Below are 17,694 nucleotides of genomic sequence, written 5' to 3'. Positions count from 1 at the left end.
CTCAGTGGCCTACTGGAACACCTTCAGGTCTCACACCGCCTAGGAGCTGATATTCAAGGCTTTCCTCAGTTGGGGCTGAACCTGCCTTCCATGTCCATGTTCAAAGAAATATTATTTAACTTGTTTGGCTTTTGGTGGATACTCACATGCTGAGTCCCATCCTGGGATATAAGTGTAACTTGTTGACTCAACCCGGACTGCGTCACCGTGGCTACTTGTGTAGATACAACATCATCCCCTTCCACGCCTGTAACATACGTGATCTGGGATCCTTTAAGAACATCTTCACTTTGACCTATTTAAAACAAATGAATCATTTGTTTGACCAACCAACAAAGCTGTTTAGAAAACAGAGGCTATATTTTCTTTTTTAAGTCACTTTGAATATTTATTTATCTTTCCCTAAATTTTTGTTTTAATTCCTGTTCATTAACACACAGTGCGATACTGGCTTCAGACGTACCATACAGTGATTCATCACTTCCATACATCACCCGGTGCTCATCACAATACTCCATAACCCCCGTCCCCTATTTCACCCACCCCCTCCCTGCCTACCTTCCATCTGGTAACCATCAGTTTGCTTGGCATAGTTAAGAGTCTATTTCTTGTTTTGTCTCTCCTTTTTTTTTCCCCTTGCTCATTTGTTTTGTTTTTTAAATTCCACATGAGTGAAATCACATGGTATTTCTCTTCCTGACTTACTCCATTTAGCATAGTACTCTTTGCCTCCATCCATATCGTTGCAAATGGCAGGATTTCATTCCTTTTTATAGCTGAGTAACATTCCGTCGTGTGTGTGTGTGGGTGTGTGTGTGTGTGTGTGTGTGTGGGTGTCTGTACATCTTTATCCATTCATCAACTGACGGACACTTGGGCTGCTTCCATACCTTGGCTATTGTAAATAATGCTGCTATAAACACAGGGTGAATAAGAGCACGAGTGGGGGGGCGCCTGGGTGGCTCAGTGGGTAAAGCCGCTGCTTTCGGCTCAGGTCATGATCTCAGGGTCCTGGGATCGAGTCCCACATCGGGCTCTCTGCTCAGCAGGAAGCCTGCTTCCCTCTCTCTCTCTCTCTGCCTGCCTCTCCGTCTACTTGTGATCTCTCTCTGTCAAATAAATAAATAAAATCTTTAAAAAAAAAAAAAAAAGAGCACGAGTGGGAGGGGCAGAAGGAGAGAGAGGGTAAGAATCTCAAGCAGACTCCACACTGAGCTGGAGCCCGACTCAGAGCTCAGTCTCACAAGCCTGAGATCATGACCTGAGCTGAAACCAAAAGTCAGATACCCAACCAACAGAGCCGCCCGAGTGCCCCTTGAGTTTTTGTATTCTTCAGGTAAATACCCAGTAATTCGATTACTGAATCATAGAGTAATTCTATTTTTAACTTTTTTGACGAACCTCCATACTGTTTTCCACAGTGTCTGCACCAGTTTGCATTCCCACCAGCAGTGTACAAGGGTTCTTTTCTCACCAACACCTGTGTGATTTTAGTCATTCTGACAGGTGTGCGGTGATGTTGCAGTGTAGTTCTGATTTGCATTTCAAAAACAGACAATATTTGGGGCGCCTGGATGGCTCAGTGGTTGAGCGTCTGCCTTAGGCTTGGGCCATGATCTTGGGGTCCTGGGATTGAACCCTGCGTCGGGCTCTTTGCTCAGAGGGGAGACTGCTTCTCCTTCTCCCTCTGCCTGCCTCTGCCTGCTTGTGATCTCTCTCTCTGTCAAATAAATAAATAAAATCTTAAAAAAAAAAAAAGACAATATTTTAAACACGACAGAAATACTTGTATAGATTAAAGTGTATATGTATTATATTCTAAATCATAAAAATGGCTTCTAGCACCTCTTTCCAATTCTTCCACCTCCACTTTTGTAGAGCCAAAACGAATCAAAGCAGACCAAACCAAACCTTTCCAAATCAAATTTAAATGTTCTAATTTCAAGGGCATCTGGGTGGCTCAGTTGGGTAAGCGTCAGACTTCCACTGAAGTCTTGATCAGTCCTAGGATGGAGCCCCACATCAAGCTCCCTGCTCAGCGGGGAGCCTGCTCCTCCCTCTCCCTTTGTCCCACCCCCTGCTCAGGATCTCTCTTTCTCCCTCTCTCAAATAAATAGTCTTAAAAAAAAAAAAAGTCCTAATTTTGGGAGACCCCTTTTATTCTTACTTGGAGTCATTCTGTGATACCATGCGCGTGTGCCAGGGCATGGGGGGTACGGGACAGGAAGACTGCCTGGGAGACAACCCTTCCAACAGGGCAAGTATGCATGAAGTTCTTACAATCACTTAAGAAGCTGTTAAAAATGATAAGACAATCTTCATAAACATTAACCACAAAACCAGAATGTGGTGTCAACAGAAACTACTATAATACTAAATTACTCACTCTTTAACACAAGTGACTGATTGCAAGTCATCAGTACACAATGACCACATTGTGTAAAGACAAGGTAATGACATATTATCTGGGGTAAGGTTAATCATTAAATGAGGGACAGAACGGGAACCCCCATCCACTTCTTTATTTCATAAAGAACCAGCAAGTAAACAGCAATTTCAACAGTCCATTACTGCTATACTTGGCAACCAGGAAGCCTGTTGATCCTTCTCTTCTATGGCTTTCTACCTCCCACGAAGCCAGAAAAAGGGCAAATATGGGATATTCTTTTCCCTTCGAGGAAGGACTTATGCTAATTTAAGAGTACTTCTCCACGGTAGTGGCTGACACTTGCACGCATATGGCTCTGATCCTGGGCGTGTAATCTCCACGGCAGTCGTTACTTCACGCCTGTCTGTTCTGTGTCACAGCCATTCAGATATTATTATCTGAATGGGCTACAAAACCTCAAGAATCATATGAGAGGAAAGGAATGCAAACCCATCGGTATTCTTGGAAAAACAATCTTCGTTGATTATTTTTTTTAACAAAATGTGCGCCAGTATTTCACGGACTATTTCCAGAATACAAGAAATTCAGACCATCTGCAAGATCAACTTCGAAGGAAGAGACTGAAGAAGCTTAAAAAAAGAATTTTCAGGGCACCTGGATGGCTCAATGGGTTGAGCGTCTGCCTTTGGCTCAGGTCATGATCTCTGGGTCCTGGGATCAAGCCCCACATCCGGCTCCTTGCCCAGTGGGAGGCCTGCTTGTCCCTCTTCCTCTGCCCATTCCCCTTACTTGTGCTCTCTCTGTCTGACAAATAAATAAAATCTTAAAAAAAAAAATTTTTTTTAAAAACCTGAGCTTGTCATCATTAAAGCCTGTTTAAACAAACAAACAAACAGGGGCGCCTGGGTGGCTCAGTGGGTTAAGCCGCTGCCTTCGGCTCAGGTCATGATCCCAGGTCCTGGGTTCGAGCCCCGCATCGGGCTTTCTGCTCGGCAGGGAGCCTGCTTCCTCCTCTCTCTCTGCCTGCCTCTCTGCTTACTTGTGATTTCTCTCTGTCAAATAAATAAATAAAATCTTTAAAAAAACAAACAAACAAACAAACAAAGCCTGCTTTCTAACTGCAAGGACCCAGCAGTTGGGGGGCTATTGGACCGTGTGCACTCACAGCGCTTTGCCAAAAACACAGCACCCAGGACTGAAGGAGCTGTTACTTCGACACATGACAGACGTCTGAAAAGACAAACTAGAACTACAGGGAACCACTGCAGCAGGGAGCAAATGATGTGCTCTACCCCTCATTCTCCAACCAACTTTTTTCACCTAAAAGTTTTTCAATGCTTCACTCTAAGAACGGGAAAATATGATTTCTTTTCATTTGCAAATCTATCTTGTTTAGGAGGTATGCGGTGACCAGCAGGACAACCTAGGTTTTGTTTTGTTTTTTAAGAAAACCTTTACTTACTCTACTTCCTCACCTATATAATTACAGAATGTAATCCTCTAACGTTTTTTCCCAAGAGTTTATTCTTATCGAAATGAATGCTTCTGTCTCCTACAACAGTACTAAATAGCACATGAATCAACAAAGAGTTATTTGGCAATGCTACACCGCTCTAATGCTTAAGGCCAACATCATTAGGGCACCCAAATAGCCTAGCTGCTCCTCCCTCCCTTTCTAGGGCAGAAGCGCCCCACTGGCCAGACAACTTCTTCTTTTTTTTTTTTTTTTAACGATTATATTTATTTATTTGATAGAGAGATAGACAGCACAAGCAGGGAGAACAGTAGGCAGAGGGAGAGGGAGAAGCAGACTCCCCGCCGAGCAGGAAACCCGATACGGGGCTCAATCCCAGGACCCTGGGATCATGACCGGAGCTGAAGGCAGCTGCCCAACTGACTGAGCCACCCAGGCACCCCTGGCCAGACTTCTTTTAGTCTCTCCAATTTACTTTGCTCCCTTCACCCTGAGTGCTTTCTGTACGTGCCCTTCCCTCTATTGGAATGTCCTCTTGACTTTGCTCGTTATTTCCCCTTCTTGCCAAATCCCTGCCTCTCCACCAAATTTACCTCCATCCACCCTCTCCCATCTCTCCTAGTAGCTGTCACTTTAACCTATTTAAGAAGTGTGCCTAGCTAACCTGTAATGAACTTTACAAAACCAGGAAGCTCACATGGCCTGTGCAAGTGATTGACTGCAACTCTTTGCCTTCACAATCTATTATACCTAGCGGTCACTTACTAAGCAGCAAAAGAAGTCACTCAAACTCAGCTCAAAGCAAGGCGAGACTGCTCTAGACATCGGGGAGGCAGTGGGTCCTTCCTCTGCTTCCCGGTGTGGCAGACCCCTCTGCTCCTACCACTCAGGCCACTGTCTCTTGAAATAAGCTTAATCTCCAGGCTGGCAGGTTCCAGGACTTCTTTAGTGACACTTACAGCTTTCCTTGCTGAACAGAAGCCACAGTCAAGCGCTAAAACCCTCCCTCGTATATGCAAGTGGAGCCAGGTCTGACAAAAGAAAAACTGCCATTTGAGCTAAGCTGTGTGTCCTAAACCCACTCTATTGTGATCCTTCTGTTTAACAAGAGGGGAACCAAACAGGGAACAAAACAAAACAAAACAAAAACACCTCCCAGACTAGGCTAACTTCCCTTAGATATCCCAGAGCACCAAGTCCATTTCTTTGACAGTACTTACTACAGTTGTAAATTCTATGTCTGTGTGATTATTTGAATAAAACTCTGTGATCTGAGAAAATGCTATGAATCACAAATTATGATAGCTGTTAATTCCCCAACATAGAGCTTTACCGGAAAGTACACTCACCTGGGGGAGGCTCAAAGAAGGCTTCCTGCTCCTCCTCAATGGGCTCAGTGTCATTGTGGGCTGTCCGTTTGTGCATGGCCAGCGTGGAGATCTGCTTGTAGGTCTTCCCACAGTGGTTACAGTTGTATGGTTTGGAATGAGTGTGAACAACATGATGTTTGTATAAACTGGAATATTCTGTAAACCTTTTGTCACACCCAGGGACTGTACAAACATATGGCTTTTCACCTAAGTAAAGAACACACACACAAAAAATCAACTTTGCATATGAAGGCATAATCATTCCATCTCTCCCACAGGAGGTGGGGAGGCAACTAATAGCAAAAATAGATAGTTCTCAGATCTCTTCCTATACCGCCATAAGACAAAACATAAGAATAGACTCCCTTAACTATGGTTTTTGTCTTGGCTCAAAAGGTAGTCTGAATTCTGAGTCTTATCTCATGCCTGAATACCATTTTTCCCTTAATTTCAAGGGATGAGAAAAGGACGGAGATGTTGCCAAGTTTAATGCTAAGCTTTGATAAAACTCATTGTTAACTACAACTAGACAAGCTAGATATTAATACTATACTAAAAAGTAATAAATGCAGTTATTTTTAAAACAAATGCATCTTTCCCTAAGGGCTTTATAAGGACAATAAAAAATGATTGCCTAAAAAGTCTACTAGACATGGTCTAGACACTTAGAAATCTAAAAGGACATACCCATATAATTTCTAAAATGTGCACATGCACGTGTGTATACACGCACATGTCTTATGTTATTCTCATTTGTACCATTCCTTGTAATCACATTTTCTTGCATGGTTCTAAACACAGTAGAACCACCCACAAACAGTAAAATCTCAATGTAATCTGTAACATAAGCTTGAGCATAAAGTAATTGGAAACTGCTTCCTTCCTCTGCCCAGTCTATGTTCCCAAAGCCGGGTAGGTTAATGTTCTTATCTTGGTAAATGTCTGTGGGACAGATGTGGTAGGGGCAAGGCCAGGAAGGGAAATGGCAGGCGATTCCAAACAGAAAAACTGCTCCATTGATATTCAGGCTGGAACAGAAACCGCCCCTAGGTGGCACCAAACCACAGGCAAGACAGAAGTGGATTTAAATTGGGCTTTGGCGCTCCCTACTGGCTATCTGCGCAGCCTCAACTGGGTCCTCTAACCAAACCTGAAAGAATGGGTTGCATTTTACATAGCTGAATATTTGCACCCCACTTATAGCATAATGTGGGCATTTACTGTTATTATCTACCTGATGATCATTAGCTAATCTTTCTTCCACTCCAGACCTCCTCTGGGTCAGACCAAAAATTATAGCTACGTACTGCATCTCTCTACTTCACTGCTTCTCAATCACATAAAAGACCAGGTGGGTGGTAATTTCTTTATGTATTTTTATACACACACACACACACACACACACACAACCTGGAGCTTTCTAAATATATACCGATGCCTGGGCTTCATTCCATAAAATTATGTCAGATTTGTGCAGACAGAATATGGGGAATAAGTCTATTTTTAGAAAAGTGAATCCAATGTACAGTCACATTCAAGAGCACGACTTTATTTAAATGTTCCAAAGCTCTAAACTTAATGTAGGCATCCCTCTTACTGGAATCTAATTTGCCCATTAAACATGTGGAACAGTAAACTCTTAGGTAATGCATCTATATTCCACTTGCTTTAAATGGGAAAAATAATGTTTTCCCAGCCCATCTAAAAATTCCAGCCAATGCGCGCTTGGGTGGCTCAGTTGTTAAGCATCTGCCTTCGGCTCAGGTCATGATCCCAGGGTCCCTGCTCATCAGGGAGTCTGCTTCTCCCTCTCCCTAGGCCCGTCTCCCCTGTCTTGTGCATTCTCTCTTTGAGAAATAAATAAAATCTTTTAAAAATTAAAAAAAAAAAAAAACAAAAACAGCCAATTTCCCCAAATATCATACAAAGGCTCTTAAGCACCTGTGTTATAATCCACCAAGAACATCTACCTAATATGAAGCACTTCAAACACCAATTATCTAATTATTTAACATTCAGTGAACTCAGTAGTGGGTATATGATGATTTGTAATACACAATGATACAGTACAGAATCAGACAGGAATTCTGTTTTCCTTCTACAATACAAACATACTATAATCTAAAAATCAAGTATCTTAAAGATAAAAGAAATACACATTATAGTAGGAAAATACAATTTTTCCTTCTAATCTATGGTTTTCTTTTCCATTTTCTTAGAGAACAGTGTAATAATGGAGGGAACACGATGGCAATAACGCATACTACACAATGTAAGCACAAGACATGACTGTACAGAAATATGACTTCAGGGGAAGTATTCCGGGGAATGCAGCCAGAGAAACACTGAAACTTCTGTAAAAATGTCTTTTAATTTTAAATTAATGCAAAGTTACTATCTATTTATTTATTTGTCAGAGAGAGTGAGCACAGGCAGACAGAGTGGCAGGCAGAGGCAGAGGGAGAAGCAGGCTCCCCGATGAGCAAGGAGCCCGATGTGGACTCGATCCCAGGAGGCTGGGATCATGACCTGAACCGAAGGCAGCTGCTCAACCAACTGAGCCACCTAGGCATCCCCAAAGTTACTCTTAATACCAGAAATCAAGACAATGTATTAAACAACTTCTTGAAAAACTAATGTACATTCTGCCTTAGCCTCCCTTTTGCCTTTCCCTTTCCAACCACTAAAAACACATTTGCAAAGTGCGGCATCAAAATTAAAAACCTTTGTACTGCAAATGGTACCATCAAGAAAGTGAAAAGAAAGAAAAAAGAAGAAAGTGAAAAGAAAACCCACAAAATGGGAGAAAATATATGTAAATCATGTATCTGATAAGGGACTTGTATCCAAAATATAATAAAGTATTTTTACAACTCAACAATTAAAAGAACCAAATTTGAAAAATGGGCAAAGGATCTCAGTAGACAGTTCCCCAAAGACCTGCATATGGTTAATAAGCACAGGAAAAGATGCTCAACATCTTTCGGATACAGGAAAATGCAAATCAAAAGCACAATGAGACAGATACCATTTCACACCTGCTAGGATGGCTACAAGCAAAAAGATAATAATTGTTAGCTGCATTGTGGAGCCCTGGAACCCTCACATGTCACTAGAGAGACTGTGAAAAAGCAGTTTGGAAGTTCCTCAAAATGTTAAATACAGAGTTGCCATGTGAACCAGCAATTCCAGTCCTAAGTATACATCCAACAGAAATGAAAATAGAATTCCATGCACAAACTTGTACATGAATGCCCAGAGCAGCATTATTCATAACAGCCAAAGTGAAAGCCACTGGTCAATGGAGAAATAAAATGTGACACATTCATATAATGGAACACTATTCAGTAATTAACAGGAAAGAACTACGGATACATGCTGTGACATGGCTGGGCCTCGAACCCCTGTGCTAAGTGAAAGAAGCCAAATGCAAAACCCCCTAGGTTATAGGATTCCATGTGGCTAAAATGTCCAGAATGGGCAAATCCATAAGGACAGAACGAAGACTGCTTACAGTTAGTGGGTGGCGGTGGGAGGAGACTGCTAAGTATGGAGTTTCTTTTAGGTGGAGTGAAAATGCTCTAAAATTGGGTCGTGCTGATGGTACAACCCTGTGACTATGCTAAATAAAAGTGAATTATATACTTTAGTTAATGAATTTATTCACTTTTACTGAAGTAGAGTTGGCACACAATGAATCATATTTTTAAGTGATTATATATTATGTGAATTATATAAAACTGTTTTTTATTTTTATTTTTATTTATTTATTTTTTTTTTTGTCAGAGAGAGAGGGAGAGAGAGCAAGCACAGGCAGACAGAATGGCAGGCAGAGGCAGAGGGAGAAGCAGGCTCCCCGCCGAGCAAGGAGCCCGATGTGGGACTCGATCCCAGGACGCTGGGATCATGACCTGAGCCGAAGGCAGCTGCTTAACCAGCTGAGCCACCCAGGCGTCCCTAAAGCTGTTTTTTAAAGAAGAATATAGCCACAGACTGCCCCTTCCCCTCTGCCCCATAAACACCACAAAGGCCAGTTTAAGAAACACCCTCACCATGATAGCACATACACAAGGCCCCTGCCTGCCTCTCCAACCTCACTTCACGCTTGTCTTCTATGTGTGCCCTAGGCCTGCCATATTCTCCAAATAAATCATGCTTTTTGTACTTTTGTGCCTTTAACTGTGACATTTTCCCTGTCAGGAATCACGGTCCCCCTGTCTTCTACCTAGCAAATTTTAGGACTCAGTCTAAAAGTCAATTTTCCCCTGGAAAGCCTTCCCTGAATGCTTCTCCCTTCCCACAGAGATGGCTGCTCCCTCTCTCTACTCCCAAAACATCTTGTTCAAGGAATGGGAGACACTCTGCACTCCGTAGCAATTGGAGGTCTATCATCTCTCCCCAGTTCAATTGCCCTTGACCATGTTGTATTTGTCTCTGTATCTTTGATGCTCGGCAGGGGAACACACAACAGATGTTCAGTGTCTGTTGAATAAATCAATGTATAAAAGCTATGTGAAGGTTTTTTTGAAGTTGCTTAATCCCCCTCCACCATACCAAGTGTTAGGAGGAGGGAAGGAATGACTGGAAAATGGTTTATGGAAGAAAGACAGAGACAAAAAAAATTGGAGACAGTTACCTGTGTGTATTCTCACATGATTTTTATAATTGGTTGCACTGGCAAATGCCCTCCCACATCCTGGTTCTGTGCAGTAATACGGTCTTTCTCCTGTATGTGTCCTAATGTGCACTTTTCTGATATTTGATGTTGTAAAAGACCGACCGCAGCCTTCAAAAGGACATTTAAAAGGCCTTTCACCTGAAAACACAAAAAAGAATAAATTACATGGTACAAAAATACATAGAAAATTGAAATGTCTTTTTTTTTTTAAGCTTTTATTTATTTGAGAGAGAGAGAGAATGAGAGAGAGGGCATAAGCAGGGGTAGGGGTAGAGGGAGAGGGAGAAAAAGACTCCACACTGAGCAGAGAGCTTGATGTGGGTCTCGATGCCAGGACTCTGGGATCACGACCTGAGCTGAAGGCAGACGCTTAACCGACTGAGCCACCCAGGGACTCCAAAAATTGAAATGTCTTATCCTTCAATTCTGCCTAGGATTATACTAAAGACCCTAGCCTTCAGGTACAGGGCTTCCCTTTCAGGGCTTTTTCCTTTTTTTCCCTATAAATAGTATCTTCAACTCCAAATTTAAATTTCTTTTTTTTTTTTTTAAAGATTTTATTTATTTATTTGACAGAGAGAAAGATCACAAGTAGGCAGAGAGGCAGGCAGAGAGAGAGGAGGAAGCAGGCTCCCTGCTGAGCACAGAGACTAATGTGGGGCTCAATCCCAGGACCCTGAGATCATGACCTGAGCTGAAGGCAGAGGCTTAACCCACTGAGCCACCCAGGTGCCCCCAAATTTAAATTTCTATAGGAAATCTGAATATTGTTAAAAACTTGTCACTGATTGCATGACTTTCCAAGATGGAGTCATCCAGATGGACATATTAAAAAAATGAGCTAAGAAAAGTAGAGAAAAAAATATCATAAAGAAATACAAAAGAAAAATAGAGTCAAGAATAAGAATTATAGGGAAACTTGGGGGGCTCAGTTGGTTAAGCATCTGCCTTTGGCTCAGGTCATGATCCGAAGGTCCTGGGATCGAGCCCCACATCGGGCTCCTTGCTCAGCAGGGATCCTGCTTCTCCCTATCCCTATGCCTGTTGCTCTCCCTGCTTGCATGAGCGCTCTTGCTCTTTCTCTCTCTTGCTCTTTCTCTGACAAATAAATAAATAAAATCATTAAAAAAATTTTTTAAAAAAGAGTAAGAATAATATTTGAATAAAAAATAAAAATAAATTTAAAAATCAATAAACTAGAAAAAAAAATCTGAACCCTAGAATCCCCCAAAAGCTTATATCCTAATAATAATCTCTATGTGTGTAGATAAACAAATATTTACCTATATATAAAAGTTGGTTATTTTTCTTTTGGCCAAGTGAAATTATGATTTACCTGCTGGTAAAAATCATTCCAAAATATTTCTACATCGAGTATGAAATCATTTATTTATTTTTTTTTTTAAAGATTTTATTTATTTATTTGACAGAGAGATCACAAGCAGGCAGAGAGGCAGGCAGAGAGAGAGGAGGAAGCAGGCTCCCTGCTGAGCAGAGAGCCCGATGCGGGGCTCGATCCCAGGACTCTGAGATCATGACCTGAGCCGAAGGCAGCGGCTTAACCCACTGAGCCACCCAGGCGCCCCAGTATGAAATCATTTAAAAAGGAGCAGGAACCTCTGATCCTTTCTTTAGAGAAAGTCCCCCCCCCCCCCAATATGTTAACCTAAGGAAAATAGTCTATCTTGGGTAAGTCCCTTCTCTCTGGCTCTAGATGACCTTAACATTTTCCCAGCTCTGACATGCTGTGATGAGGAATCTAGCATTCCAGCAATTCCCATGGTGTTATATACACTACTCCTCTGACCCTGTAGCACCTTGCTTTGTTTTTGCTGAAATCATTTGTTTGTAATAGACATCCCTGAAGCCCGCTTACTCAATCCAGCATCTTACCAATGAAAATACTCACAATTTAAAAACTGATGCATGACTATATGATTTGCTAAGTGAGTTCTATCAAAGGAATCACAATTCCAATGTTTTGACCAAATATTAATGGAACTAGATTATGTTTTTATGTAACTTTTATATAACAGGTTGGCATTATACAGCAAATCCAAATAGAATTTGCAGGAATTTGGAAACACTTGCATCTGATAACAATGAATAAAGATAAATACATGAATAAAATAGAAGCAGAGATCTATAGCTTTATTCCTGAACACTGTAAAGCAAAGCGTATCTGGGATCATATATGTATTATAAGCTAAATTTTAATGACTAGCAAGTCCTCAATGGAAATTTGCTGAACTATTTTAGAATACTTAGAAGTATCTGGGGACAAAGTTATCAGACTATGTTTAAAACATCTGTGGTAAAATTTGAAACTAAATTATTAAGCTATAAATAAGCTTAATCAATAGTTTGTAACAGCATCTCTTATCAACAGTTTCTGAGATTCCTCCAGCTCTCATCCAAAGCAAATAATTACCTTTACAATTCTACAGATAATTAAGAACAAGAAAGAGAGGGGGAGGGGAGATAAAAACAAAGTACCTTTTAGGAAAAGGAGAGGAGGAAATTAAAGGGGGTGAGAGATGATCACAAGGAAGTAATAAGCCTTTTTTTCTGTAGGGCTGTAGGAGTTCATTTTCTTTAGCAGCAACTTAACACAGGAGAAGCAATGCTGAATTGAGAAGGAACTGGGTGCCTTAGGTTCTAGTCTGAGCTGGGCTACTAAGTAGATGTGCAATCCTGGGTAAATAAGCCTATTGCTCAGATAATACCTACAAACTGTATCTATGACTATAGTCGATTGACTATGACTATAATACCTACAAACTGTATCTATGACTATTGCTCATCCTTCTTGGGACATGGACCCCTTTGAGAATCTAACAAAATTATGGGCCTTCATCCTGGAAAGATGTAAACAGCAAGGAGTTTAAGAGAAACCCTTGAAGCTAACTCTGAAATTTCCAGAGACTCCTTCCCCAAGTCCCCTCCCTACAGATTAAGAATTCCTGGCCTCGGGGCACCTGGGCGCCTGCCTTTGGCTGGGGTCATGATCCCGAGTCCTACAATGGGCCCCTAGCATCCAGCTTCCTGCTCGGCAGGGGGTCTGCTTTATCCCTCTTCCACTCCCCCTGCTTATGTTCCCTCTCTCGCTGTCTCTTTGTCAAATAAATAAATAATATCTTTAAAAAAAAATTTTTTTTAAGAATTCCTGGCCTCAGGGTGCCTGGGTGGCTCAGTCAGTTAAGCTTCTGACTTCAGTTTGGGTCCTGATCTTGGGGTCCTGGGATTAAGCCCCACATCGGGCTCTGCACTCATAGGGGAGTCTGCTTAGTTTGCTTGTCCCTCACTCTCTCCCTCTGCCCCTCCCCGCAGCTCATGGGCACATATGTTCTCTCTCTCTCTCACATACATGAATAAAATTAAAAAAAAAAAAAAAAAAATTCCTGGCCTTAAATCAATCAGTCAAATCCTGGCCTACATATGGTATTTATTCTATCAGTACCTGTATGAGTTCTGATATGTTTCTGTAGATCTCCTGAAGTTTTGAAAGACTTAGTACAATTATCTTCTGAACACCGATATGGCTTTTCTCCTGTATGAGTTCTGACATGACTTTTTAATCCATAACCTTTAAGAAAAATATAAAAGAAATTTCATTATTTGAGATCCCTCTAAGCATGCCAACTGAGATTAAACAATTGAAAAATATGATATAATACTGGCAAACACAACAGAGCAGCTATCAACAATGGACAAGAATATGACAGCTAAGGGTCATCATGCTGGAAATTCCATAGTTTCAACTCTGTCTAGAAGAGGTTGTATGTGTTTCTTGTTTTTAAGTGCCCCAATCTTATTAGATGTTCACAACTCCTACCCCAAAAGCTTGAGGTGGAATTGAGACATTAAATGAGGAACAGGGGGGCACCTGGGTGGCTCAGTGGGTTAAAGCCTCTGCCTTCGGCTCAGGTCATGGTCTCAGGGTCCTGGGATCGAGCCCCGCATCGGGTTCTCTCTGCTCAGCAGGGAGCCTGCTTCCCCCTCTCTCTCTGCCTGCCTCTCTACTTGTGATCTCTCTCTGTCAAATAAATAAATAAAATCTTAAAAAAAAAAATGAGGAACAGGGTGGAAGTCAGGAGGCCTGGTCCCAGTGCTGGCCCTGCTGGATGTCTCCCCAGGCAGGCCCCAACCCCTGCTAAGTCCCAGTTGCCCATGGTTTCCTCAGGTCTGTCCTAATGTTAAATTCTGTGTCTGCTTCTAATGCTTGGCCTTTATTTTTCTGCAAAAAGAAAGCAGAGTGTGGAGTGAAACACCACAGTAGGCAGAGGTAGGCCTGAGGAGAAAAATGGAAGCAGAAAGAGAAAGAGAGAGAATAGAGCAAGCAGGACAGGAGGAAGTTAAGGGAGAGACCGAAACCCTGGTTACTGAGCATCTACTAATTCAGACAAAGGCAAGCGGTCAATTCCTGCTCCTGGCCAGTAACTGCCCCTGGCCAGTCCCTGCTTGCCCCCTAAGTCAAACTATGAAACGAAGAAAATTAATGTTTTTACCTGTTGCAAATGCCTTCCCACAGCCTAGATGCTCACACTGATAAGGCCGGTCTCCCGTGTGTGATCGCTCATGGACCTGTCATTAAAATGCAGGCATGAGTCTATTTTCTTCAGGCATCCCTCAGGTAGATGGTCTCAAGAGAGACCTATTTATTTTTTCCCCCCATTGAATTACAGTTGACCTTTGAACCACACAGGGGTTAGGGGTGCTGACCCCTGCCTCTATGCAGTCGAAAATCTGTGTATAACTTCCTGACCCCCCAAAAATGTAAACTACTAATAGTTTACTGATGAACAGAACCCTTACCAAGAGCATAAAGCATAATGAAAGTTTATCATGTTATCACGTTATTTCCCATACTATATTCTTCTAATACAGGAAGCCACAGAAAAGAAAATGTTATTAAAATACATTTACAGTACTATACCGTATTTGAAAAAATTCACACGTAAGAGGACCGCGCAGTTCAAACCTGTGTTGTTCGAGGCTGAACTGCAGTTTGTTGTTTGTGTTTTTTTTTTTTTAAACAAAAGACAGCTTTACTCAAAAACTATGGCCCACCAATTCTCAATACAGACCTAAATGCTGTATGTTAAGAAGTACTCATTTTAATTACAGAACAGGAGTACTGGAGGTGGTCAGAGGTGTCTGTATGGAACACAGACATGGTGAGAGCTAGGAGCAGACCGTAGGGAAAGGCTACACAACGTAAGGTTAAGAGGCATGGAGGTTGCTGCGAGAGGGGCCTTGCCCCGAGGCAAGGCTTCACCGTGAACTAGTGGGATGGCCAAGGCAGGTGCCTTCTAAGCCTCAACTCCTCTCTGTAAAGCCAAGACATAACCGTATCTACTGTAGAGGGCTGCTGTGGCAAATGAAGAATCACGACAGTGGCCAACATTTACTGAATCTCTACCACGCCATTTTTTTCGCTATTTTACGTACATAAAATCTACTTATTTATTTCTCATAACCGCTCTGTGAGGGAGGTGATTTATCATAAGGAAAATGAGGCCCTAAGACACCAAGTAACATGTCAAGGTTACACACCAATGAGTAATGGGGACTGCTATCCTAAACAGGCTAAGTGACCACCTCCTGACACACTGTAAGTTATTCAGTGAGTGTTAGCTACTGAGTTGTGGTATGTTGTGTGTAGCTGCCATCAAAACATGTGGCCCATATATTTGAAAGACAGGGCACATTAAGAGCAACTTCTGCTAGATTTCAGCAAATCACTGTTAACAGAATTACACCACCAGCTCTCCTAAACTTAACATAAATTTCACATCTGACAAAAATATATTCAAATACACAGAGTATCTACCATGTGCCAGGTAGAACAACAGACATTAGGGAGATAGAAAGGAAAAGCTCAAGCTCTCGGACAGCTGAGAGTTTCTAAAATCTGCATAGGGTTTTGCATGGCCTGTTCAAGCATGAGCGTGTGTCTTTATCCTGGTAAGTGAGGGAAAATAACGGCTTTTTAATGCTATCAATATATCGTGCTGGCATTTAATGTCCTCAGTATTGTCATACCTAGATAGAGCATTTCCTTTAAACATACCTTAAGGTGATGAGCTGTTGTATATAATTTCCCACATCCATCATATTCACAGCGAAATGCCTTCTCTCCACTCTGCTGGGATTTAGCAGTTACTCTTGTCGCATGTCCTTGTAAGACAATCTAGATGAAACCAAAAAGTACGGTTTATTCATACAGAAATAAGGTAGATGAAATTACTGTTTGCAGAATAAAAAAAAAACTGTAATGTGGGTTTCCAGATTCAGATTATCATTTTACAAAGATTCTGTCATGTTGAACCAGTTAGGTTATTTCTGTTTCAGAGCTAAAGTCAGCAGCTGGGAAGAAGTCAAAAGATGAGCTCCACGAGGGGGCAGAGCTAGAGCTCACAGATCTATTTCCATTCTAGAGAATTCTATCCAGGAAGCATCACCATTGTATGCAAGTATTCCATGACAGGTTCAAGGAATATATATATATATAGGACATCTGTTCTAAAAACAACGTAAAACGCATTTTCAACTTCAAAAGCCTTTCAAAGCACTGAAAAAAGAGGGGTTTATGTTGCTGTTACCGTCACCTGCGGGAGACAGTACAGTGCATCTGATCCTAGGTCTGGTACTTATATTCAGGAGATTTTTCTGGGACTCAACATCACAAGACTTCAAACAATTTTCCTGATTTCAGAAGTTTTTAAAGATGACCACCTATTTTAGAAATTAAGATACCATAAAAATGGAAGAACAACTTTCTACTCTGTGGGCCCTGGGCTGACAGAGCTGTAGGTTAGGGTGCCTTGTTTCACAGTGAAATTTAAAGGCTGAAAATGAGGAGTGAGGCAAGCAGTCCAGACAGAAGAAGAGTATGACCAAAAATATGGAAGTGTGCCTGGAAGAACTGGAAACTTAGTATGAGAGGATTATGTCTATATGGCAGTGAGTAACATGAAAAAGAAAGGGAAGCTGAAGATCACATTTGGGAAGAGCTTTAGAAGCCATTCTTCTTTCTTTCTTTCTTTCTTTCTTTTTAAGATTTTATTTATTCATTTTGTCAGAGAGGGAGAGCACAAGCAGGGAGAGCAGGCTCCCCACTGATCAAGAAGGCCGATGTGTGACTTGATCACAGGACTGTGGGATCATGGCTTGAGCCAAAGGCAGACACCCAACAGACTGAGCCACCCAGGTGTCCCTAGAAGCCATTCTGAAGAGTAAATCTAGATAATGAATGCAAAGGCAGGTATTAACATTTTTTTTTTAAGTTTATTTATTTATTTAACCAAGCCCTACACCCAATGTGGAGCTTGAACTCACAACTCCAAGATCAAGAGTCGCATGCTCTTCTGGGGACCCAACATTTTTAAAGTAAGGGACTGACCGAGATCAGTTCTGTGTTTTATAAAGAGAACTCTGGTAATGGCGTGCAACAGTGAAAGACAAAAGACGCAAGGAAACTAAAGTCTGTGTAATCATGAATATGCAGGGAAGAAGTGGTGAAAATCAGCCTAGGACAATGACCACGGAATAGAAAGCAATAGATGATTCTGCAGATATTTTAAGGATGAAGGTGGACAGAGTCCAAATTTCAAAAGCTAAATGAAGAGGCACGGCTGTATTGGTTATTTCAGTATAGGACAGACATAGTCTTTGTCGAAAGAAAAGCCTAATGTATTACCGTAAGGGAAATGTCTCAAGGGCAACAGAGAAGCTAATACCAGTGTAATGCTAATCAGCTTCTAAAACCATCCACAGAAAA

General features: G+C 41.6%; 1 protein-coding gene across 6 annotated transcripts in view; it reads right to left on the bottom strand.

Moving 5' to 3' along the window:
* Window positions 1-17,694, bottom strand: part of ZNF143 (zinc finger protein 143) — a 57,444-nt gene that overhangs the window by 11,680 nt on the left and 28,070 nt on the right. For all 6 annotated transcript variants that reach the window (XM_047690574.1, XM_047690575.1, XM_047690572.1 and 3 more), the window contains 6 exons: window positions 15,985-16,104; window positions 14,420-14,495; window positions 13,372-13,497; window positions 9,870-10,049; window positions 5,213-5,440; window positions 147-295 (listed from right to left, as the gene is read on the bottom strand). In XM_047690574.1, the coding sequence (XP_047546530.1) occupies window positions 147-295; window positions 5,213-5,440; window positions 9,870-10,049; window positions 13,372-13,497; window positions 14,420-14,495; window positions 15,985-16,104 (879 nt within the window). The remainder of the gene's footprint in view (window positions 1-146; window positions 296-5,212; window positions 5,441-9,869; window positions 10,050-13,371; window positions 13,498-14,419; window positions 14,496-15,984; window positions 16,105-17,694) is intronic.

Source organism: Lutra lutra, chromosome 10, assembly GCF_902655055.1.
Source record: "Lutra lutra chromosome 10, mLutLut1.2, whole genome shotgun sequence".
NCBI lineage: Eukaryota > Metazoa > Chordata > Mammalia > Carnivora > Mustelidae > Lutra > Lutra lutra.
Note: the sequence above shows the minus strand (reverse complement) of the source record. Positions and strands in the feature narration are given on the sequence as shown.